Source organism: Buteo buteo, chromosome 21 (genome assembly GCF_964188355.1).
Source record: "Buteo buteo chromosome 21, bButBut1.hap1.1, whole genome shotgun sequence".
Lineage (NCBI taxonomy): Eukaryota > Metazoa > Chordata > Aves > Accipitriformes > Accipitridae > Buteo > Buteo buteo.
The window spans coordinates 18,903,144-18,927,811 of record NC_134191.1 but is presented as its reverse complement, the minus strand read 5'-3'; the positions used below and the strand labels follow the sequence as shown (position 1 = coordinate 18,927,811).

General features: G+C 37.2%; 1 protein-coding gene across 1 annotated transcript; it reads right to left on the bottom strand.

Moving 5' to 3' along the window:
• Positions 1-266: 266 nt before the first annotated feature.
• LOC142042847 (inter-alpha-trypsin inhibitor heavy chain H3-like) lies at positions 267-23,858 on the bottom strand. Its single transcript, XM_075053286.1, has 22 exons — positions 23,756-23,858; positions 19,506-19,529; positions 18,175-18,341; positions 17,033-17,137; positions 16,449-16,611; positions 15,390-15,500; positions 14,636-14,761; positions 13,951-14,067; positions 13,008-13,176; positions 12,560-12,685; positions 12,128-12,309; positions 10,650-10,835; positions 9,551-9,690; positions 8,995-9,149; positions 7,157-7,162; positions 6,372-6,398; positions 5,410-5,457; positions 4,666-4,779; positions 3,875-4,079; positions 2,610-2,782; positions 870-981; positions 267-769 (listed from the first exon to the last, which is right to left on the bottom strand). Exons 1-22 carry the CDS (start codon positions 23,843-23,845, stop codon positions 640-642), a joined length of 2,676 nt encoding a protein of 891 aa, XP_074909387.1. The 5' UTR covers positions 23,846-23,858; the 3' UTR covers positions 267-639.
• Between the last annotated feature and the right edge of the window lie 810 nt (positions 23,859-24,668).

Below are 24,668 nucleotides of genomic sequence, written 5' to 3'. Positions count from 1 at the left end.
GATATGGGCATTCAAAAGTTAAGTTCAAATTAAAATGCTAAAACACAGATTTCCTGGATGCTAACAGTCATCTCAAGTGATGGCACCACACCAGCCCTCAGCACTATACAGTCAAGTGGTCAGATGGTTTTAAGTACTACTGCATTATCCTGAAATATGTGCTGGTCTGTCAGCTGTCCTCTTGTGTTGAATTGCAAAATACATCTGGCATCCTGGGCTTTGTGAAACCGGAATGAAAACATTGATAGCTGTTGGAATAACACAAGAAAGCATTAAGTACTGATGTTTTTATTTAAATCACTCCTGACACTCAGTTATTGATTCAAAATTGGATAAAATGTTTCTGTTATATTTTAAAAAGTAAAGTTTTAAGTCAGAATTTTAAAACTAGTAAATTAATTCAGTAAAATGAGTGTATTTCAGGGGATGAGTGATATCTGTGCACACAAGCAGAATAGCTGTTTAGCACTTAAGATTTGATCAAATGTGCAGTAAAACTCTCTGTGAGAATCCACCATATCTTGGCATTGCCAAACATGGTAAGCTTATATATTTTTAATAGTTCTTAAACATTGAAAAATACTATTCTATCAGACAAATACTCTGTATACCCATGAATTTGGAGGAAGTTGTAGCTGTTTAAAACAGACTGGAAACAATATAGTCCGTATGAACACCATCTATCAGCCCAGCTCCATTGTTATGAACAAACCAGCAAGGAATATCAACGCCATGCTTAGGATCTCTTCTGTAATCCTTCTGCCAGCCCCTGAAATGGAAAATACAGTCATGGAAGTATTGAAGCAGAAACTGCACTTTGACAAGGTAATCTTTCTTAAGTCTTTGCTAAGGGCTTAATTATTTTTTACCTTGTTACTGTCAGTTCATTGTTTTTAACAATCATTGTGGCATCTGGTTTCTTGGGATCAGACCCAGGATGAATTTCAAGTATGGTGAAGTCAATGGGGTGGAAAAACTGTCCTAAAAATAGAAGCCAAAATTACCATTTCGGGCATGTTGCACACATTGAAACAGAAACAAACCAAACAGAAACTCCAGAACTTCTTTCTACATGCTGTTTTCCATGTCCCCTCAGGGTTTTCAATAGATAAGCAAACACCAAGTTTTGTGTAAGGTTGAACGTATGCCTACGGTATTACTTACTTTTTATAAACCAGAATTCTATGCATATCATCTGGATCTAAGTTCCAATTTCTGAGTGCACAGTAAAGCTAGCCTTTTCTAGATATCCTTCAAGATGTCCTCATTTTGTGTCTTGTCTATTCAGTTGTATTTATTACATACTCTCCAAGTCTTTAGCTTTTTTTTAATCAAATAACGATAAAGAGTGTTGATCTCTGAAATTTTTGGATGTGATTATGCTCAGAACAAGGCTGACTTCTAAGGAATTTTCATGCTCCTGCCAGAATTAGCTTTCACACACTTTTGCCCTATCTGGGCTGGTGCAGGATGCTGCTGGTGCTTTGAGTGCTGTAATGAGCACAGATTTTAGATTACTTAGTGAAGTACAGAAGCAAACTCAAAGACGATGAAAATAGCGATGAGATGTGTAAGTCAGTGAACTGTAACATGGTGTACCCACATGTCATGTGGGCTTTTGAAATTTTCTGGCTACTTGCAATTCACACCATAGCAGAATAACTTCTGTGTGGAGAAGTCCTTTAGCCTGAGGAGACTTGAGCAGGAAAACATAAATAACATTCCATCCTTATGCTGCTCTTTTTCTGTTTAGTTATAGCATTTCCCATGACACATGTACTACCACTGACACCTTGGCTCACTCTCCTCAGGCCTCAAAGTGCATACCAAGACCGAAAAGAGTAAGTTTGCAGCAGTTCATTATTTTCCACAGTGAGTAAATTTATTGACCCAAAATGAACGTTTGCTGCTCTTAATCTGATTTTGTAAGTGAAAATTGGAAGGCAAGGGAAATGGCTGCTATGTGTGTGTTTTCCAACGGAGAATGCACACCACGAAACCCACTACACTGGCAGAAAACAGGATTCAATTGGGTCAAAATTTTGAACCCTGAATTACCAACTTCTTCTTATACTAGAATTAAGACTGTTAGCTAACATGAGGAAAATCTTAGATGATACAAGGCATTCTGTGATTTTAATATATGTTAGTAAATCAAGATATACCTTAACAACAACTTTTCTTACAAGGATGCACTAATTGAGGTTTGGCAAATTTTGATCGAGCAAACATACATTTTCTCAGAGTGCTTGTACTTAGGAGAAAGTTGATAAGATGAAAGGAGAGATAAAACCATCAAAGAGACTGGAAGAATAGTGTAGTAAGAAAAAAGAAATCTGTATGTGGGATTTAGCAAGATAAAGAGGTTTAAAGACTCCAGTGAGAACAATGGATGGTAGTGCTTTCAGCAGCAGCAGAGAAATTTATGAAAAGATAATGCATAAAATCTGAGCCCAGAATACTTTGTCAGAAATCTTAATAAGGCCAATCAATGTTATCTCAGTTTCCTCAGCTATCTCAGTTCAGAAAGGCTAAGTATAAGACTGTGTCTACAAATTTTGTAGCCTCATAAGGAAAGACAAGCACAAAAACACTAAATAAAGTCATACCTAATAATCCATGGGTCTGTTCAGACAGTTTATCACTTTCCAATGTATATAGTCCTAGGAAATCTTGGTGGAGAGGATGTTTCTTCCATACTTGGTGCAAAACAATAACAAATGAGGCACTGCTGCCCATTGAGAGCACCAGATTTTTTTTTCTGTTAATTATCAAAGTTAAACTGAGGAAAAAAGAAAAACTTGACTTAGGGCATTGTGCTTCCCAGACTTAACAGCAATGAGAAGAAACTTGAGAAGAAGAAACATGCCCAATTAACAAACATGGCTTTAAAAATTGCTCAGTGTTTTTTAAAATAGAGGTTTTGCTGCCTAGTTTGGTCTGCATAAATCTGTCTGTGTTCACAGACAGTCCAAGACTCATACTAAATTACATTGTAAAAGGTTACTTAGCCTTTAAACTTTTCAGCAAGATGTTTCTACTAAAACTCATCCTATAACAGTACAATTAATCACAGATAGGTTAGTGATATGTAGATACAGCACCTCATGCTCAGTAATAAAAATGTTATTAATAAAACCATCACTTCCTTGCCTGGATGCTACCTGATACCTTTTCCTTTTGTTTTTCAGAAAAGACAGCTCCTGAATTGTCTAGGTTAGTGCTAGGATAAAGATTTGCTTCTGATTGTGTTAGTGATCATCAATGTGGCTATCATAACAAAATAAGCATGCTGTATGAATAACAGTTCTGCTCCCGTGCTCTTTCTGTTGCAGTGCCATGCTTTGAGAAGGTATTAATTTTGTTCCAGGTACACAAAGAAAATGTAAATGAGGAGGACGAGGAGATGCTGCCCATTCCTTTCCTAAACTTCCTTTTGCACAGGTATAAATGATTCTGTAATAGATAGATCTCCAGCTGACAGGGCAAAATGTACCTATTCTATAAGTATCACAATTTCCATTTCTTAAAATGGAGATTGTTTACAGCACATTATTATGTCTTTGAAAGATAACACACTATGTCTAAAGTTACTCTTTAAATATTTGCATTAAGCACAATACCAAATCTAGTTTTACCTTAGTCATAGTAATAGAAAATCAGGGAAAATTCTTCACTTACATAGTCCAAGCAGAGGAATTTATGAATAATCATTCAGCAGTTACACAACAAAGTAGAGAGCAGAATCCAGCAGGACTTGAATCAATTTCTTTTGTATATTCAGGCAACAAACCTTAAAAGTACATTATTCATCAACACTAAAAAAAGTGTAGAAAGTAATACAGGAGCCTGATACTCTTTCTGTAAGCCTTACCCTTCTTGTTGCAAGGTGACTGAGTCAAGCCAGGTGAAACCTGTTTTTTCATTACCATTCTGAATTGTGATCTTCTCAGGAGTTACTGTCAGTTTTAAATCCAGGTGCTTATTTGCAATGCCAAGTTTTCCAAAATATGTGTTTTGGATCTTTGCATCACTATTTGCTCTCTTATCACCAATGAGTTCTCCATTGACTGTGATGCCTAATACAAAAAGGAAACATCAAGTATTGTTTTCTAGATAGGACCTGATCAACTGATATCAAGGAGTGTCATGGAAATTTAACATCAACTCAAGGAAACAAATATGTTTTGAAAAATAGATCAGAATTACTTGTGCATGTTTGTACCAGAGTAGAATAAAGTTCTGGGGTCTGATCTGTGGATTTCTACAAAGACAACAATCACTTTATTGAGAAAAGTTTAGTATTTCCTAGAGCACAAAGAGTCTGTGATGGGCACAAAGAGCCTGTGTGACATAGGTCTCTCTTTACTAGGTATTCCATGAAATGGGAACCTAAGGATTATTTTATTGCTTGTATTACTACTCACTGAGACAAATTATGTCTCTCAACTCTCACAGTGGTTTTCAAACAAAGTTTAAAAGTTCATTTCGCTCCAAGAAGTGAAAACACAGTCATGGTAAAGGTAGCCTATCACAGCTACTAGAACTCTACTAACTTTGCTGGGAAAAAAGCTTACACAGTATAAAAGAGAAACAGCCTTTAAACATAAGACATTTTGTTGTAAGCATCCTGATTTACTGTATTTAAAAAAATGTAAAACTCACCTGTAACTGGGTCATTTATTAAATTTAAGACAGCACCTGGGTTTTCATTGATATTGAAACAAATGGCATCTTCTTTTTGTGGCACCGATATAATGAAGTGTGGGTCTCCATCAACTGTGAAGGCAAATGACTGGTATTTGTACAGTGATACACAGGTTCAAAGTTCCACATGAACATTTAACATTGTGGCAATGGAACTGCTGATGGTGGAGACCAGCAGGAACTGGTCCCTGCACAAGCTACATGCCCAGCTTAGTCCAGCCCATCCTCCAAAGGAGTGGTGGGGTCCCAAGGAAGCTGCTACCACCTCCCCAAAGTGAACTACGTCCTTTTCCCCCTCATCTTTCCCAGGTACATGACGTATATCCTGTGTCTCTTGACCACTGCAAGATTTGGCACGTGGTTTGTAGGTTGAGGATGGCCACCTCTAAGTGCTTATCTCTGAGGGCCATGAAAGTACTACTGCAGGCAAGAAGTTCATCTGAATAGAGAACAGGCAGTTATGAACACAAAGCCTGCCAATGGGAAGAAGGACTAAGAAAATGACCACATATAATCTCAGTGACTTGATCTTTAAAAAACATTTAGAGATGTTTAAAGTAAATTAAAATACTAGCTCCTTGGAAATAAGAGACAGCTGCATTTGTGGAAGGGAATTATCTAAAAGACTCATAAGAATTGTGCAATTTAGTCTTAAATACCCTCTTCTGTTCTTCTTCCAAGCACACTACTCAAACTACTCACCGCTAGTATACCATGTGGGGTGTGCCGTATATAGGTAAGATTGTGGAGCTGCTGAGAGTAAAGGAAAAAAAAAGTTAGAAAACCTTACATCAAAATGGAATATTTACACACTACCGTCTGCACAGTACGTGTAAGATGTCAGGAATTTAATATGCTAGGTAAATTGCTAATTCCATCCTAGTTTTTAAAGCATATAGTCCATGGAATGACAGTTCGTGCCCCTTTTGAATCAAGCAAACCTTCAGGATACAGATTTCACTTGTAGTCTAAATTGTTTTAAGGGTTTCCACAAGGCCCAAGTAATGTATCTGTAGGACACAAATGTCTCAGACTTAAGGATTCAGCTGTCTATCAGCAAGGATGTGCAACATCATCCATTGAAAACTTTTGAAGTTTTGACATTTGTTTTTCTTCCAGAATGAATTTAAGTCTTTTCAATGAAGACTTAGGAAAACTAGACAGAGGCAGAGATAGAGAGAGACTGAGACTAATCTCTAGAGCAAAAACTTAAACCTAACTCTCCCATTTCCACAATTGCCCAACCAGCACTCTGAGCGTCAGTTGCTGTCTCTCTCTTGAATAAAACTGTTTCTTTTTGTATAAATAACTGAACTCGTTAATTTAGCCAGAGATGCTGACATCATAGTCCCTTGCTTTATATAATTCCAAAGGAGAGGCAAATTCAAATCCATCCTCAGTTCTTGAGAAACAACTTTCAGGAAAAAATGGTGGTTTGATTAACCAGTATTTACTCCTTAAAAGCTATTTAGCTGAAACTTTTTCATCTGGTATTATTCAACCTTTAAGTGTGTTTTTAGCAGTGAGCAGAATTTGGAAGTATTTGTTAAAATACAGTTGCAAACCCAGAAAAGGCAGTTTCTATCTCTCTGGTAGTTTCAGTTGTCTGAATCAATTCTTCTGACAGATGCTGCTTCATTCAGAAACTTAAACTAATGACTTACCCAGTGTAACACCTGTGATAGCCTGTGCTGTGAATGAAACAGAATGTTTTAGATGCTAGAAAGAATAAAAAGAATCTTTCCCACTTCCTTCCTTCCACCAAACCCAACGCCAAAATCTTTTAATTATGTATAAATTTCTAAATATTTAAGAAGAAAAACTCAGTCAAAACAGTTTATTTAGTACTGCAACAAAGCAAATGTCATGAACAGGCAGAAAGCACACCCTACTTTTCAGCAAAAATGTTACTTCCCCAAAGGCATGGGGTTTGCTCTGTAAGGGGCTGGGACAATCTGCTCTTCCCCAATTCCTCTGTGCCAGCTTGTTCTAAACTGTACTACTGGGAAGTCAGTAAGATTTACCCACCTGCTTCCACATTTTTTTAGTCTTCTACTCTTTTTACATCTGAAGCTATGGAGGGGTGTCTGAAGACGGGCTTTGTGATGAAGAAGTAGCAATCACAGCATCAATGAAGACATCTCTATATGATAGACTGCTACACACAGGTATCTGGGAGCCAACAGTGCTAGCCCTGGAAAGCAACTTAGTTGTACTGGGCCTGAATTTTGTGATGGTGGGATGCTGCAGTTATCAGAGATGGGGGAACCACACTGAAAATGGTATTTACAAACTTCTCCAGCTGAAAAGTTTTTAATCTATTTATAACACAGTCTTGATTTATTCACCAAGAATTTTATAAAAATATTGCATCCTAGATCAAGTGATGCAGGAAATAGATCTCTAACAGTTAATAATATTAAGTAAATTTAATAAGAAATGTACATACCTTCAGCTGTTACCATGGGCAGGTAATAAGTAAAAGGAAGAAAAAGAGAAATTTACAGTTTCAGTTGTATGATTAAACAGGAAGGATTCTGACACTGTTAAAACATATTCTAAGAAAAAAATTAAACACTGTTTGACAATTCAACCAGGTATCTTCAGTATTTTACAATTCCATTTCTTCCCAATGATACAACTCAATATTTGTAGATCAAACAGAAGCCCACTGAAAGTAAAAAGCTGTTACATGGGGCAGCAAAACTGCAATTAATTATGCATATGACAAGAGCACTATTAGTAACTGTTTTATTGTTATGCCATTTCCACATTGCAAAATGTTCCTTATTGGGTTTACTCTTTTGTGGTTTTCAAGGCATTTGATTCATTCTACTAATACCGACTGACGATTCAGTAATCTTATTTGTGAATCTAGACTCTAGAGTGTGTAAAAATTATTTTCTTTTCTTATATAGCAGCAGTGTTTTGAGTATTTTCTTCTATTACTGCTCTATGCTTTCTATATACAGAGATGATTTACTTGGAAAGAGGTTCAGAAGAGGGCCTTTGTACTACAAGTACCTGGAAAGCGAAAGCAAAGAGCTGAAGATCAGTCTGAGTGGATGCCACTTCTGTCAGATGTTTGGGTAAGTTTCTCCATCTTATGGAGTCCAGCTGTAAACTTTAAAGTCATTATGCTGTATAGTGACTTTAACGTTAAATTAACTAGGAAGTGTTTTTATGTCAGTATCCCATTATGATAGTTATGAAAAATAATGCAAAAAATTTATTAGCAGAATGCCTGAAGAATTATTCAGAATTGGAGGGCACTTAGCAATTAACTGGTTTCAGGACTTACTCCAGTTGAAAGAAAAACCCAGTAACCTCCAGCAAGCATCTCTGTTATACTAAAATGCCATAAGTTACCAGGCCAAATTCAGGAGATGAGAAAGTTTTTTATCTAGAAGCCAGCTGAGAGCCCACAGAGAGCCTGGGAGGAACTTTTAGGGGACCTAAGCAAAAGTTTGAGGAAAAAATAATGGATGCTAATAGAAGAGATTGGAAAGCCTCATGAAAGGTTTGTCAGACCTGTTGAATGAGGGAGAGATGAGGATGGCCCAAACAACACATATAGATAAAGGCTTTGGGGTGCACTGCACAGATAGCATTTGCCTTATTTTGGTAAAGAGGAATAGAGTAATTTTGTTTCACACAGGTTAAACAAAAATGCTAAACTGTATGAAAGCACAGCCTTTCACTGAGCAAGTAGTTAATAATTAGCCAAAGTATCAGAGGAGTTGAGAACAAATTGTGCACCTTCAATATAATTGCTTCTTTTTCTGCAGTATATATGAATACTGTGTTTTACAGATATAATCTCCACCTTTTTAGAAGCTGATATACCCTGCATGAGGAAGATCTCATGCAAATTTTCCCCTTTCATGTAGAAAGATGTTACTACATCTACCCCTAAGCTGAAGTATGTAGAAAAATAAAGGAGAAAGTGATGTGAACCAAACTGATTATAGCTGGACTATTAGATTAGAAATGCTTCTTGGGTTTGGGGTTTTTTTTTGATGTAGTATTTTATATATTTAGCTTAAAACACAACTATTTTGAATTTATAGTATTTTGCCTGTATGATTTAGTAATGAAGGATGGTTTGATAGAAATTAACTTTACAATGAAAAATAATTTTGCATAAACCATACACGTGCAAGGCCTGGAAAGTAGATTTTTCAGATATATATTTAAAACTATGCCCACATGAAAGCCTTTCTTTAGGGGAGCATCAAAGGAACACTTGGCTTCTCAAATAAAGTAAAATTTTGAAAATGTCTATACCTTCAATGGGTTTATCAGCAATCCCATCTTGATTGTTATAGTCTTCTGGCTTTGTTACCACCATGGATGTCAGTGGCGTTACAAACTTGTATTTTAGTGAGAGATCCAGGGCTTTGGCTGTAAGATTCTCCTTTTCTTCTCCTGTAGCTGCAATACTGAATACAGGTAGAGACTCCTAGCATCAATGATTGCTAAATTGCTCACTGAACTCTGGAATAAATATTTTTCTTTGAAGTGAAGTCATTTCTCTGCAGCTAATTTATTGATAAGGAATATTTGTTACAGTCTAAGAGCACTTCTGATTCTACTGGCTATCCAAGAAAAAGGCAAAACTGTGCTTTATATTTGCAGTAATTTAAAATTGTTTAATTTGCAACCTGAAACAGGAATACTGAGGTTGGAGAGGAGAATAGGTTGGGGGATTTTCCTTACTGTGTTTTATGCTTTCCCATTGGCACCTCAGTGTGATGTGAATTTCAGCTTCACATCCTAGAAGTTGCACCAGTCAGATGGCTTAGTGGCTTCATAGCTAAGACATTATTCTAGATATAATTACCGTTTTTCCAGGAGTTGTTCAATGGTGAGATAAGCCCAGAGCCTTTCAATGTAGTCTCCAAATATGTATTCTTGTTCCTGGAAAGCTTTATCTGTTTGCTGAGCATCTTGTTGTGTAGTATATGACAGGGCATCATTAGCCTGTTAGGAATAAGGAAACTTCCTGTATAAGTAGCCAGGGACTTCCAGAACCTCCCAAAATCAAGACCTTCACATCTGAAAATCTTATTAAATTGAAAAACAGTCTGGTGCTATGCAGCATGTGCCCAGGAAATTGTCAGTGTTGTATCAGGATCTTTGTTTTGTTGCTTCTGTGAAGGTTAGTAGTGTATGCTATAGGACATAATGAAGTTTCCAAATTCACATGGCATTTTTGTTCATTAGAATTTGGCTACTCAGGATTTAAAGAACTTTGATTATGACACCGATTTCACACAGGAACATGTTCAAGCAGATATGCTGGCTAGCTTACTATTAACACATTATTTGTATTTATTTGAAACATACCTAATTTCATATAATATATTTAACACACCACAGTGCATGGGGCATATATGCAGTTCACAGTATTTATGATAACATGATCTATAATATGTTTGTGTTGTGTTTCTTGAATATCAGAGGCAATTATTTTTACAGAATCCAGATCTGGAGAGGTATTTAGATCACTTGGTTTGTATTAGAAGTAGACTTCTATTTTAAGAGGAAGGCATTTCAAATATTCAGCTGGCTTATCTATCCATCAGTTTTCTTCACCCAGTGAAGACTAGTGTCTGTGAACACTGAACATTAGGCTCCTGAAAGAATCAGGTAGAGTATTTAGAGACTAAACAACAACAACAAAATAAACAACAAAAAATCTGTTAGCAAAGCTAATCCAGTCATACTGCACAAAGTTGTTCCAGACTGACCCTTGTATACCTGACTGAGGCAAGTAACTTGCAGTTTTAAAAGCAATGACTTGGGCTCATTTAGTTTCTCACATATGCAGTAACACATCCTGCCACTCAGGTAAAGAAATACCAGTAAATATTTTAAGTATTGCCAGCTTTGAACGTTCAGACATTTTGAGTACCTTACTTAAAGAAATCCATACTTACGCCTTCTCCTCTCACATCTACAGTCAAATGGTTCTGGTTGTTGTCTATAAAGCGCCCAGCCACCACAATCTCAGACCCATCATAGAAATGCTTAAAACTGTTTTTAGTTAGGTCTGATATTTCATTTTCTGGGTAGTTTAACTCTATATCCGTGAGCATGGGATTCGACACCTCATCATAAAATCCCTGCAGGATAAAAAAAAAGGAAAACATTTAACTACCATTGTTTCTTTAATTCATAGGTAGATCTGTACCCAAAACGATCCTGCTATTTCAGCAATGAAAACTAAAAGTGTATTTTAGAAGAAATATTTAAATATTCAGTTAAATCCCAGAGCACAAGGCCTAAAAATCTACAAATAATGGAAATGAGAAAGGACACACAAACTCTTCAGTCTCACTCAGAGAGAGGAAAAACACCTGAGAACAACATGCTGTGGATGATGAGTTCCATCAATGTTCATCAAGAGGGATCCCAAGCTTTCCCCTATTTGATGGAAATAAGTTTCTAGATCTATTCCCTGCAGAGACTGAAGTGACAACATAAGCCAAAGGAGACTAGGTATTTGATTTTGGCAGAGCTTGCAATGAAATCCAGTATCTAAATTCTCTGGTGAATTTTTCAAATGGCTGCTATTGGAATGTGAGAAGTAAAGGTCTGCTCTGTACTGCCTATACCAGTTCTCATGCCTTATACAACTATAAAATGCTTCAGAAGTACAGTAAGATACATCTGCTTGCCTTTTTTGCTCTGTCATCCCTCTCTTCCCTTGACATGACATTAACTACATGATCTGTGAGGTATGGGAGATATAATTTTGCTGCACACCAAAGTATCCTTCAGAATGATGACTTGTGTCACCCTATGCGAAGTTTTGAACCCTCTTCGTAGCCCACAGTGTGGGAGCAGCTCAGAACACCTGGCATTTGTTTTCAAGAGTGAACGTTAGAATTTGTTGTGCTGCTTGTTTGCCAAGCCCTTGAAGAACTAGTTTTACAAGGTCAGGTCGAAGGATGGCCTAGTGTACACCTGGGAAGATGTGGCTGAAGACAGTCACGAGTATGTGTATGGAATATTTTTATCTTTAAGTGTTCTGAGGACTGGCAAACATCCCAGCTGAGCCAGGTATGCGCTCCTGTGTTCGTAATATAGGCTGTATGACGTTAGTTCTTTCCAGATCCTTGTTGAAACATATATAAGTTTGATTCTTTTGTGAAATAAACGGAATTTTGTACAGATAGCTTGAGCGCTTAATTCAGTCGCTGCACACAGTATCTCCCTTTTACTGTCCTTCTACTTTCTGCTTATATAAGGGAAGGGGAAAATTAAATGCAACCAATATTCTGATTACAGCAGACTCTTGAGTATCTCAGTACCAGATTACACTTTGGGATTTTGATTACTTCAAAATAAGAACATCCGTATAGTTATCTGAATTAAGGTATCGCTCATCTAATTTAAGTGGTGATTACTGTACCTGAAGCTGTAAAGCTGCATCAGAGTCAGGATAAATCCGACGGGCCAATCCTTTATTCTCCAGTGCCATCTTCTCCAAGAAGCTGTAGTCAACACCATAGCCAAAACCAAGATTGTATAAGGGATATTTTCCTTCAATGGCTTTTTTTACATGCTCCTGAATCTCCTGAGTATTTGATATGCCTGCATCAAACCAGAAAAAGTTTGAGTTTTCTTCATAAATAGATAAAATTATCACAAAACAAAATGTGGCTAGTCGTATTTGGATTTCTTAGGAGGCATTATCAAAAATTTGTTTTAGTAGTATGATGCTGGTAGAGTAGAATTTAAATCATGAAAACATCCAGATGTCAAAGATGGAGGCCAATTTTAACTGAGCATTTTTTTGTTAGTTAATTCACTCACTTTATTATTCCACCTAACACAAACTTACCTACATTTGGTTGGCCATCTGTTAACATAATAATTATAGAAGCACTTCTCTTGTGTACAAGGTTTCTTTCATGAGCAGCATTCAGCATATCAATTCCCCTCATTATACCACCATGTAAATTTGTCACTGCAAGGTAGACATAGAAATTTGGGTTCAGCACAGACATTCAAAATACAGGCCCATTTTTCACTGAAATCTGATGAGCTCTCATTACAATAGGAAAATGAAATATTTGGATTTGCAAGCAGGGGGATGTTTAGATAGAAAAGTACCTGGACTTTGGAAACATAAGAAAAAATAGATGTCATGGTCTGAGTAAATTTCAACTTTAGAAGTGTCCCATCAGTAATAAAAAAAAAAAAAAAAAAGCTTTAGCATTGTGTTCACAGACTGAATCGATAAATTAATTTACACAATGACCTACTGGCAAGTCCAGTAAAGTACTTACTGCCTGCAGTGTCAATGCCCCGAACAAACTTCCTTGCTTCATCCAAATTCTCAGGAGTGGCCTTGATTAATGTTTCTTTCCAGGTCTGTACTTCACTACCAAACAGTATGAAATTGAAGAAGTCATCTTCTTTAATGTCATCTAAGATTTTTAGAAGTGCTTCTCTTGTCTATAAGAAAAAGAAATTTAAATGTATGGTTCAGCATTTAACAAAATAGGTGCTTACAGATTTGACATGATTAATCTCTCAGCATCTGGGTATTTTTAACTTTTACACAGTATGTCATGAAAAGATTCTGAGCTTGTTCCGTCCTTGCCAGTCCCTGTGTCTATTTCACAGTAACTCCAGTGGAGTCAGCCAGTTGCAATTACACCTGGTAAATCTTTGTAGCTGAGATGAAAATCAGGTCTCATGTCACGGATCATTGTTTACACTGATGTAAGATGGCATGGCAAATTGAAAGTGATGGGAAATGGGTAGCTACAGGTTGGTGGAGAAGCTCATATGCAAGCAAGCGTGGATATTTTGATGTAGCACCAAAACCTGAAAATTCTGAGCGTTAGCTTAGAATGAGGACTCCTAACTATGAAAAGAGCTGCCGCTTCCCAGAGGAGACAGAATGAACAACATAGATAATGCACATAATACTGTATGCACATTTTAATTTTGGAACTGTCCAGTACATGCCACAGAGCTCTCTGGAAATGTTGATAATGAGAGTTTTGAACTAATAATATATAAGTAAGTAAATATGGCCTGAATGTATAGAATTTTGTTCTGCAGTAACGCTTCAAAATAGTACTTATGGAGTACATTGGAGAGGTCACAGCATAAAACCACTTGGTATAGCTTAAGCGGCGCATATGCACTATAAGCCACCATGTCCCTTCCATCACAACAGAGGCTCTTTCATTGGGACTCTATAGTAATGTAATAACTTACCTGTTGTATTTCTCTTCCAGACATTGAGCCACTAATATCTATTACAAAAATTACATTCTTGGGCAACTTTGGTAGATTTGTTGGTGCAAAGAAGTGTACAAAGTAGCCATTGACAATCTGAAAAACAAAATGTAAAAAAAAAAACAACACCCCAACTTTTGTATATTATAAAGATAAAATGGATAAAGAACAAATTACTTTCATTTAGTGCCTAGCCCCTGAGCGCACTAAAAGGTTTTAATGGCCCTGACCAGTGTCACCTCTGTTCATGGGCCCAGGAGCTTCATTTAAGTGCAAGCCTGGGCCTTTAGTCCCTGCCTGAGCTACACTGTAATAATACCTGTCTCCAGCTGTGTCACAGCCATACCTGTTCCTGTCCATGGACTCCACTGATTTGGATCCTATCCTGCAGACTGACTTCCCACCTTGACCTCGGGCTGCCTCATTACCACAAACTTGCCTGATGACCTGGACTCTCAGTTGAATTTGACTACCATCTCTGGCTCTGCCTTGCTCAGGTAGTGTGGGGAGTGGGCTCGTGGCTGGTGAAGCCCCTGAGCTGCCAGCTGTGTTGTCACACTCAGGTCCCTCTCCTTTAGGGAACAGCTGGCCCCTGCTGCTCCCTGACCTTTACTATGTGAGCTAAAGTGTTCAGCAGTTCAAAATTTCCAGCTGTCAGATTTACCTGCAAGTCATCTGGGGCTGTTCTCTTCACATCATATCTTACAGTAAAATCCCCATCCAAGACAGACTGTGAGCAATTTGCACAGGTTCGCTGCTGATCAAGAGTTGGCCTGAAAGAGATATGCCCCTGAAAAGAAAAGCCTTCATTAGATCTGAACCTTAATAGATGAAAATTTTCTACAGAACACAAAGAAGTTTGGTTTTTTGTAAAACTAGTATATTTATACTCACAGACATGAGAATAACCTGTTTTATCAGGTTAGGTATTAGTTTGTATCTGTATGTACTTACGTATTTATTGATGGGTAACTGATATGTGAAGGCTGCTATCTAGAGCTTTCTTCATATGTTTACTTCCCCAACTGCATTGGTTCAGCCCTCCACTCTGAACGACACCTTTGATAAGGCTGTTGGGCAGTCTATGTCTTAGGAATGCTACCAGCTCCATACAAGACAAAACTAGTTGTTACTGACTCAGTTCTTCTGTAATAAATAGTCTTACCAGTATCCAGGTTTCCAACTACTGCTGTGGGACAAGGCCTACTAGTTTTGGTACAATATCATGCTAACAGCTATGTGGTTTCTGAACTGCATGGAGATGGCTAGCTTGGAATTCAAAGCTCATTTGCACAGACAAGCCTTTACTGCATTTTCTCTGTGTTTTTTTTCCTCTCACTTCCATTGCTAGCACCAACATTATTATTTCAGAATTATAACCGTCATAAATAAATTATGGAATGCAGTAGTCGTCGTACCTTTTTGTCTGAAAAAGTTTTTTTAATTATATTTTGTAGATCATTGGTGATGAATGTTCCTTCTGCTTCCAGCTCAGTGATACCTTGGGGCTCAAAGATATTTACTTCAATCTGAAATATTAATTGAAAATTCATTGTCATTGATTACCCCACAATATATCACCAACTTAGCCATTTACAGGAGGATCACCAGGCAACTACAGATGTGAAAGAGGGATTTTCATAAAAGCAAAAGAAATTTACTCCTGTAATTCATAATGGCAGTCCAAATCCACACTTGTGTGGACACACCATCAGCCAAACAGGCCTTTTTATACATAGAAGTTAAAAACAAAGCTAGAAACAAATAAACCTTAATAGAAATATAATTTGTTTGACAGCTAGATACTGGAATTTTGTAAAATGTCAGTAAATACTCAAGTCCTTCAAAAATATAACCCAGCTGTTAGCTGTGAGTTGTGCCCAACTTCACCCTATATTTCAGTATGCCTTCTATCATAGTGTCTTTAAAATAACACTTCATAAATTCTTATAGATGCTGAGTTTTGTAATGATTTTTACAAAACATTTTCTGGGTATACAAAGGAGAAAAATTTTGCCTTAGAGCTGGGTTTTAGTAAAGCAGACAGGAGTGATCAAAGACAAGTTTTAGCACACAAAAGCTGCAGTATTCTAGAATGCAATATATATACCACTGTAATTTAAGATGATGTAATTTCATGGCAGTGTGAGAAAGGTGTAGTTTATGCTATAAAGGCATTTATAAAAGCTATTAGTCTTCTATTTTACCCCAAGGCATCGTAATGGCTTTTTCAGGTTTCCATACATCATTTCTTTTGGAGGGTTAGTTGCTGAGCCAATTTGTCAGGCTTACAAATAAAAACCTGCACTAAAGCATACTGGTGTGGACTCCCCATGTGATTCATTAGAAATATTATCACGGGCCTTTAGCTCACCTGTGAACCAATGGGAATGACCATGGTACTCCACTTTCAACAGATGTACAGAATTTCATCATTTCTTAAGTTACAGTCCAATTTGATAAAGTTTGCCATTTACCTCAAAATCTTTGACAAGCTGCTTTGGTTTTACTTTGATGAACATCTCATATTTTCCAAACTGTCGCTTCAGCAGTTCCTCATATGTAAGTTCAAAAGTGACTTTACTGGCTGCTTCAATGTTGACGGAGACAGTGAATTTTTCTGTTTTTCTCCCTGAAGCTCTGTATTTAAGTGGGTAAGAAAAAGAATATTTTTATCCTCTTTCACAATATTTATTGTTTGGGTTGGTGGAATATGATTTTCAAAAAGGAGTAAAACAAAGATGGGACTTTTGATCTATTGCTAAAATCGTACCCAAGTTGTAGAATTTATTCAAGTTTCCCAGTGAGCTCAATCCTAGGAACAGGTCATACAAAGTCAGTGAAAGTTGCAAAAACAGTCTTTCTATAATTGCAGATACTGCCTGCTTAGTCAGAAGTTATATTTCCTTTTTCTAGTTTATACTACAATAAATCTAATTTAATGATTGTCTTTTGGTCCTGTAAAAAACAAACTTCAGAAATACGCCAGAACAAAGTATTTCCAATCTCACAATTTGCTATGGCATGATGGTGTGGAAGCCACACAAGACATCATTCTTACTTGACAAGACCAGCAGTCTGTCCCTTTGAAACAGCCTTCTCATATTGTTTTTTTGCAACTTCTTTTTCCTTTATGGTTCCAGGATAAGTGACACCATCAATTGTCCTGCAGATGAAAAAGTCCTAGTTTAGCTGAATGGTTTGCACCGATACATGAAAAGTTACTGCAGGCAATTCTCTGTTTATTGATTGGTTTGCTAAAAAGCACTCTCAGTAATCTGATATTGCCAAGATTTGAGCACTTTCACTGAAGCTAGTCTTCTCAGTGAATTTAGCTGGAATGAAGAGCTCTGTGCTCAGTATCTTAAGAGAATCTAAACCAATTTTTACTTTGAAAATTCATTAGATCAAAACCGGGCTGACAGCAACACTACTTACACCTGCCATATTCCTACACTTCAGCAGCTTGACCATCTTGTCTCATCTAATGGCAAGCCAACTCTCCGGTTGAGAATCATCTGTCCAAATGTAGCTGTCTACAGCTGAATATTTCATCCTTAGACTCCTTACACCATTAAACAGGCATTTCTCATAGGGGATTAATCTCATCCTGTAATAAAAGTTCTAGCATGCATTAAGAGTAGTTGTGCCCTAAAAGCTACTGTTTCTTTTCACTGAAAATAAAACAGATATAGCGTGATTAGCAGAGATAGACGTGTTTAAACTGAACTAAACCTCATAATGGTGTGAGAATTGCGTATTATTGCAACTAAAGGTACAAATATAAAGGAGTAATTCTATTTCCTGCCTTTCATTCAAATATGATTTTTAAATGAAGAGATAAATTAAGATATAATGCCATCAGGGAAATTAAGTAATGGAACTTTTCTGGTTTGATAACACCAGAGTAAGTGGTATTTCTGAAAAGGTGAAGGGATTGCCAGAGAAGATTCTCCCATTCCCTGAGGTCCATGATGATGAATAGAAATAATTGAAAATTAGTCATCTTTTCTATAGATGTACCAATGTTTGCCTTTCTCCAAGTATCTTGCATGTTAAGTTAATAGTACCAGAAAATTACTCAGCAGGCATTTAGAAATCTATCAAATGGCAAAGTAAAAATGAACATTAGGGTTCAGTTTCTCCTAGTTGCGTTTGCACAGATTTTTAGTCTTTGCTAACAATATTGTAAAGATTACATACATGCTGAAGTTGGTAATGAAGGCTGTCTTAGGGAGTTCAACATCAAAGAAGACTTCTTTGTGCACATTTCCACGATTGACAGCTCGACTGGTAATGACATTGTGGGCAAATCGGGAAGTTATTTTACTATCAATTTTCATGCTATAAATTTCTATCCCATTGACAACCTGTAGATTGAAAAATGAAAAAAAAAAAAAAAAAAAGGCGCTAGCTGTTACACTGATGTCTGTGTTAATCAGCCATAATCACATTTTTAAAAAGAAATCACGGCAGGACATTCTATCACTCTAAAGCAAAACAGGAAAGACCTAATCATAAGAACTGACGCACAGCTGTGTTTCCTTGGGTATCTATCTCACTGCCACCACAGTACTATTCCATGAGGTATAACTATAGCCTCTTTAACAAAATACTACCACCACAGCAAAGATAATGCCATTGTAAGAATCATTTTTTTTCTCTACTGAGACTGTGACTTTTATTTATGATTAGTCAAAGAGCACAACTTACTGCTGCCTCACTGTATCAGTGACTGTAGTTACCAGCTTAGTGGATGACTCCTAGAGCAGGGATATAACTAGTCATCTTGTTTAGAAATAGACCTAAACAATTTCAGATGGCTCCAAATTCCATTTTGTGTTATTCTCAACTTCCTCACAACTGGGGCTCATTTTTCTTTAAGCAAGCAAATGGGTAGGGCAATACTTATTTTCTTTGAATGCTCAGGTATAAGGTTGCTGGAGACTATATGAAAGCATAGGTAACAACAGATGTGACTCCTTAGGCAACTCCACAACAACATCTGCTTCTTGCAGCAAAACCAGCACTGGAAAGAACCTTGGAGTTTGTATGGTGGGCCTGATCTCTGGTGGGTTGATTAAGAAGGTCCCCAAACAGTCAAAGCATTTAAACGTTGCTGAAGTGGAGTCCAGGTGCCAAGTGGAATCACCTCAGAGATGAGGTCTCTTGCCTTCCTTAGAAATAACTACAACATAAAATAAAAGTAAAAATAAAACCAACATAGAATGTATGTCAGAGATACAGAGGTGACTTCACAGAACTTTGCTATTTATTCAAATACAACGAGGTTAAAAATAATTTGTTCATTCTCTTTCCTTGTCCAGGAGGTTCCATCAGAGCTTGGAAAGGAACTGTCTAGTTAGTCCTACTGCCTAAAACAAGCAACTCTGGGCTACTCCCTTCATCATACGCAATCAGAAATATCCACTTGCTCAGACTGGACTCACAGAAACATGTTGTGAACACAGTAAGAACATTCTTGTCACTATAAATCTTTCTCAATAGCCTGGACAAAACCATGCCTTACTCACCAAGTCATTATCAGCATTTCGCTTCTGTAAAGAGAAAAACAGGGAAAAAAATCATGACTAAAGTAGGAAAGCTGCATTTAGAAATAAATCACTTAGCACCTATGTAGTTGTCTTATGCTTCCAAGTCAAAAGAAGCTGTCCAGGAGAAGGAAGGCTTGAGAAAGGTCCTCAGTAGTAAACTGAAGTAAATCTGGGGGAAGAGCAAGGCATCTGAGGCAGGTATAATTATTTTGCTTACAGTATTCCCAGTTTTGGTGAATCTTCTGGTTTTCATTTGATGTTAGTGCATCTTAAATACCAAAGGTTTGAAAGATAAGTTAAACTTTGAATGCTGATTTTGTATTTTGCTCAAGTGACACAAGAAGAAGTTACCTTCTTTCAGCTGAAAAACAGTAACAGACTGCCTGAGAGATGAGGGGAGAGTGAGGGGAAAAGAGGCTTGAATGCTCAGTGCCATTTATATTTAAATGTCGTTGAGACTAAAGAACACACTAAAATCTGCTTAATGTGGCTTCCTTGAGTACAGGTTGGCTGTGTAGCTATGTCAAAGTAAAAACAGAATATCTTGTCCTGAGAGTGACATCTTTTTCTTGGGAATTCCTCTTTCTGGGCCCTGTGGTATGTATTTTGTCTTTTCAAACTAATTCTCCTTTGGAAGAAAAAAGGGGGTTTGTATCAAAGCATAAAAAAACAGTTTGCACATTTTTGTCCAGTCACACACACATCCAAACTATCAGGCATCCTTATACTCTTTCAGACTTACTCCTAAATTTTTCCTGTTTCACCCCAACAGCCTGCCATTCTAACATGAATAGGTATGATGGTAATTCGGCAGGCTAAAAGAAAGGAGAGGCAGTCACTGTGACAGGCTGCTTGGAGGAAAAAAAAGCGGTTAGAACTTTTTTTTGGCATATTTGCTCCCAGAGTAGGTGCAAATATCAGAAGCTCTACAAAAATACCATGTACTCTCTTCTGAAAGAGAGAACAGGCTTCAAACGTACTTACTGAATCATGTTAAAATAACAGCTTGTGTAATTCAATTCCTGTAAGCACGGCTGCAAATACCTTATCTCTTTTGGCTCTAAGAGCCTCATGGGTCACATTTTGTGCAAGCATGTTTACCTGCTCCGCCAAATAGAGGGGTGAAGACACAATAAAGTAGCAAGTCAGATACACATCTCAGGTACATTTAAGGCTTTTGTTACCTTTCACAGTTAGGAGTTTTACAGGTTGGAAACTGAGACACAGAGGGTTATTTTTTATTTTGGAGTTTTTTCAAGACACTATATTACATCTATGGTAATGCAAGGTTCTTTGGGGGGAGGCTTCTCAGCTTCTGTAAGAGTCTGGCCAAAAAGTCTGTGTATGTTTCTCTAGGTTCATCTTTCAAACTGTTATTGCCATACAGATGATTTCTGTGTGTACGTCTCTCCTGTTTCAAAAAGTATGTGGGCTTTTTTAGTGGCTGTGTAGAGTATGTATCAATTCAGATCCATCCTTTTCCAAACTGAAATTATCTTTTCTATATCTATATTGTCATTATGGCTAATAATTTCCCCTTACAAAACACAAACTGAGGTATGGACCCTGGGAAATGAAAAGCTGGAAGTCACTGAAGTGTTAGTTTGGTTGGTACAAACTTTTCCTTAAAGTGGAATTACCAAACAGTTTAAGAACACAAAAAACTACAAAAATGTGTTCTTTAGTTACAAATTCTGCAATTCTGAACTACTATCACCTAAATTAAAAGATACTTTACCTTCATTTAACTTTCACAGAATAGCTGTTGTGCACATTCTTTATCAGAATTATGGGTTCTACAGTAGTTTTGAAAGAGTTCTGTTCTGATTCTGTAAATATTTTGGGGGGTACCCTGCCATTCTCATTGAAAAATAAAATACAGAAAAATGGCTCAGTGAAAGGTACTCTATTCAGAATTAGTCACTTCGTACTTGGGCTGATCTTCAGTGGAGATACTCAAACCCAGCTGGACATCGTCCTGGACTACCTGCTCTAGCTGACCGTGATTTGCACAGGGGAGTGGATTAGGTGACTCTGGGATTCTGTCTTTTTTTTTTTTTTTTTTTTTTTTTCATTCTTAATGATTCACTTGGATATAGCTAGAGACCTCACTAACATCAAGGTCATTTTAAGCTATGTGGGCAGAAAGTGATAGTGTCCCACTAAAAAATATGTTATGCAATTCTAGACCAAACTGAGATTTTAATATCCTCTACCTTGTGTAATTACAGTTACTTGATAAAATGTTTCTATAGTATTTCCACATATTTGCCATTGCACCAATTATTATAATTTTTTTTCAGTTGTATAACAGTAACAAATTCTGCTTTTGTTTAATACTGTTTTGCTGCGGTAACAACAAAGAATACAGGTGCAAAAAATCTATAGAAATTGGAGAGGAAGAGCAGAGGAAAAATGTCATTTGAACTCCCAAGAGAATAGGGAGGGACAAGAGGGCTCCCATTACAGTACTTCCTGAAAGAAGCCCTGATTTTATGGCTTGGGAAACTAAAACACAGCATAACTAAATGATTCAGAAAAGTCTGTACAGTTAACTTGAAGTGACCTCTGTGAATTCACAACACTGAACACAACACTGATATATTTGTATATATCGCCAAGTACTACATAGGAAAAATAAGGCATGAAAATTCTTTCCAAATCTACAGCAACATTACAGATTTCATCATCCCAAGTGATGCTAATTGGTTATCACAGAGAAGAGACCATAATGCAGCTAAGCTATAAAAACTAAACTTCCTTGTGAGCTATGTAGGAGTCTTGCTGCTGCCAAAATGAGAGGGCCATAAAAGGAAGGCCGTATCATCGCTACCCATGCTTTGAAGGCTTTGAATATGTAGTTCTACAGGTAAGTTTTTAATCTAGAAAAAACTTTCCTACCCTTAGTAGCTGCATGCATAGGAACAAGGTGTACAAGTGCATGTAGGGATCTTTGATTCGGATTTTTGTTCAATTTTCAGCAGAACTGGGTCTGCCAATTGTGTTTACTTGACTATGGCTTTAAAAGCAGGTTTGACAGCTTCAAGGTCATCAGTCAGCCAGACTTCCAGCCATGCTTCATCACTTCTCACTGCCATACTACTTGCTCAAAGGAGCTAAAAGAGGGATGGGGACTGAGACCTTCACACTTACATAGCAATCTCCTCCATTCCAATCAAATTACATTTGCATAAAGTATATAACAAAACTGGGAGAATCAACTGACTTTTCTGGAGTGTTCTGCATGGACGGATGGAGCATTGCACAGAGCTTTGGCCATTTTCCATTGAGAAAGGCTTTAGCATTGCAAGACATACAGAGAACAACAGGTAGTATGGTAATCAGGAGGAAAAAGCTACATTATATCTGGGCTACATAATGGTTAAATAATAAGAATCCATAGCATCTCCAATTTGCAGCAGTAAATCTCAAGCTGATTTTTAAAAGTTAGATACGTTATTATCCTGATTTTCAAAGAAAATGTCTTGGCAAAGACCACAACCTAATCAACAGAAATTGACTGTAAATTGCTTCGTCCTGCTCTACCCACTAACCTACAATGCTCCCTAAAGACATTTGCCCTCTGTAATTTTTCATTGTATGTAACTACTGAGAGAGAGCAAAATAATTTATTGAGGTGAGGAGTAGTGGCTGACAACTTAACTGAAGAAAATTAGGCAGAACATCAGGAAGCACTGCCTCAGAGATCCAGTCAAAAAAAGAATGGCCCCTTTGAGGGAGAGAGATATATTTCATGTTACACTAATACGCAAATCCTTTGAGAAAAATCCTACCATGTCCTTTGGATAGTAGACATATTTACCTGGATACCATGTTACATGTGTTTTCTGCTTCTTGGAAGCATCTTTTCACTGTTATTTTGCATTGCTTTACAGGTGCTAAAGTCAGTTCCCAGGCTGCACCAATTGTTTTACACATTTAAATATAAGACAGCTAAAACATTTACCGTTATGTGATGATGAGAGGGAAAATAGAGGAAAGTGATGCTTTTAAAAAGAGAGATAGGAGAGCTTCTTCAGAGCTGATTCAAAACTGAGGCTGATTAGAGGTAAACTAGTCTGAGTCCCAAGTCTGATCTTGAGTTCACTGGTAACAGAGAACACAAAGCTCCTGGTGGCAGCACTGTATGAACTGTCTGATAAATGTTGATATATGGCAGGAAGTTAATCTATGAAGAATGGGAGCCCCATTCATGGTTGATTACTTACCTTGATGTTTCGTACATGTGCTACCAAAAAGTCTGATGAAGCAAAGGCAGGAATCAATAAAAAAATACAAAGCAACAGATGGTTTTCCATTTTGGAAAAAAAGTAAGGTTCCAATCTGAACGATATGCATAAATATATAATGCTTTGTTTACCGAGTGTTAATAAATAACCCAGTGTGAAAAGTGGGATTAAGCATTAGGCATTCAGGAAAAACCAAGTACTGAATTTTGAATTTGCATAATCTGCAGAATACAGTTACAAAATAGTGTTACAGAATTTACAGAATATTTCAGCGATGTCCCTTCTATGTAATATCTCCAAATAGAAATTCAACAGCTGTTTCTGTACCAGCAAATGAGATTGACCTCTGCTCCAGACTCACCTCTTTTCCAAACAAAATCCGTCATCTTTCTGATACCTTCTTAAAGGCTGTTCCTGGCTCAAATTTATTACAGCCATAACAGAGCTTGCAGTCTCTTAAACCCATTTATGCTCCTCTTCAGAAACTACCTCCTGTAATCCTGCATATCACTCAGGTACCCAGTTTAGGTATCATTATTTGACATGTGTCCTGACTAGTCCAGAAACTTCGTATTACATGCTTTCCTATTCATTGTCATGGCTGAAACCCAGGTCCAAGCTCCCAGGGTCTTGCATCTTGCACAATCAATACCCATTCAGCCTGCTGCTGCAAGGCCCATTTTCTTTATTTGTTATCTTGACAGCGTTAATTCTCTCTTAAACTTTTCAACTGGTTTCATCTCCTCGGTTGTATGAAACACAAACTTTGAGGTCTGGGAGTTAAATGTTCAGTGGTAATAAAGTATTCAAGTTCACAGAATTTGGGGTATTTTCTGTTTTTCCTGCAGTCAGCTTTCTGAGATGCGGAGCTGTGCAAGGGACACAGGACAGG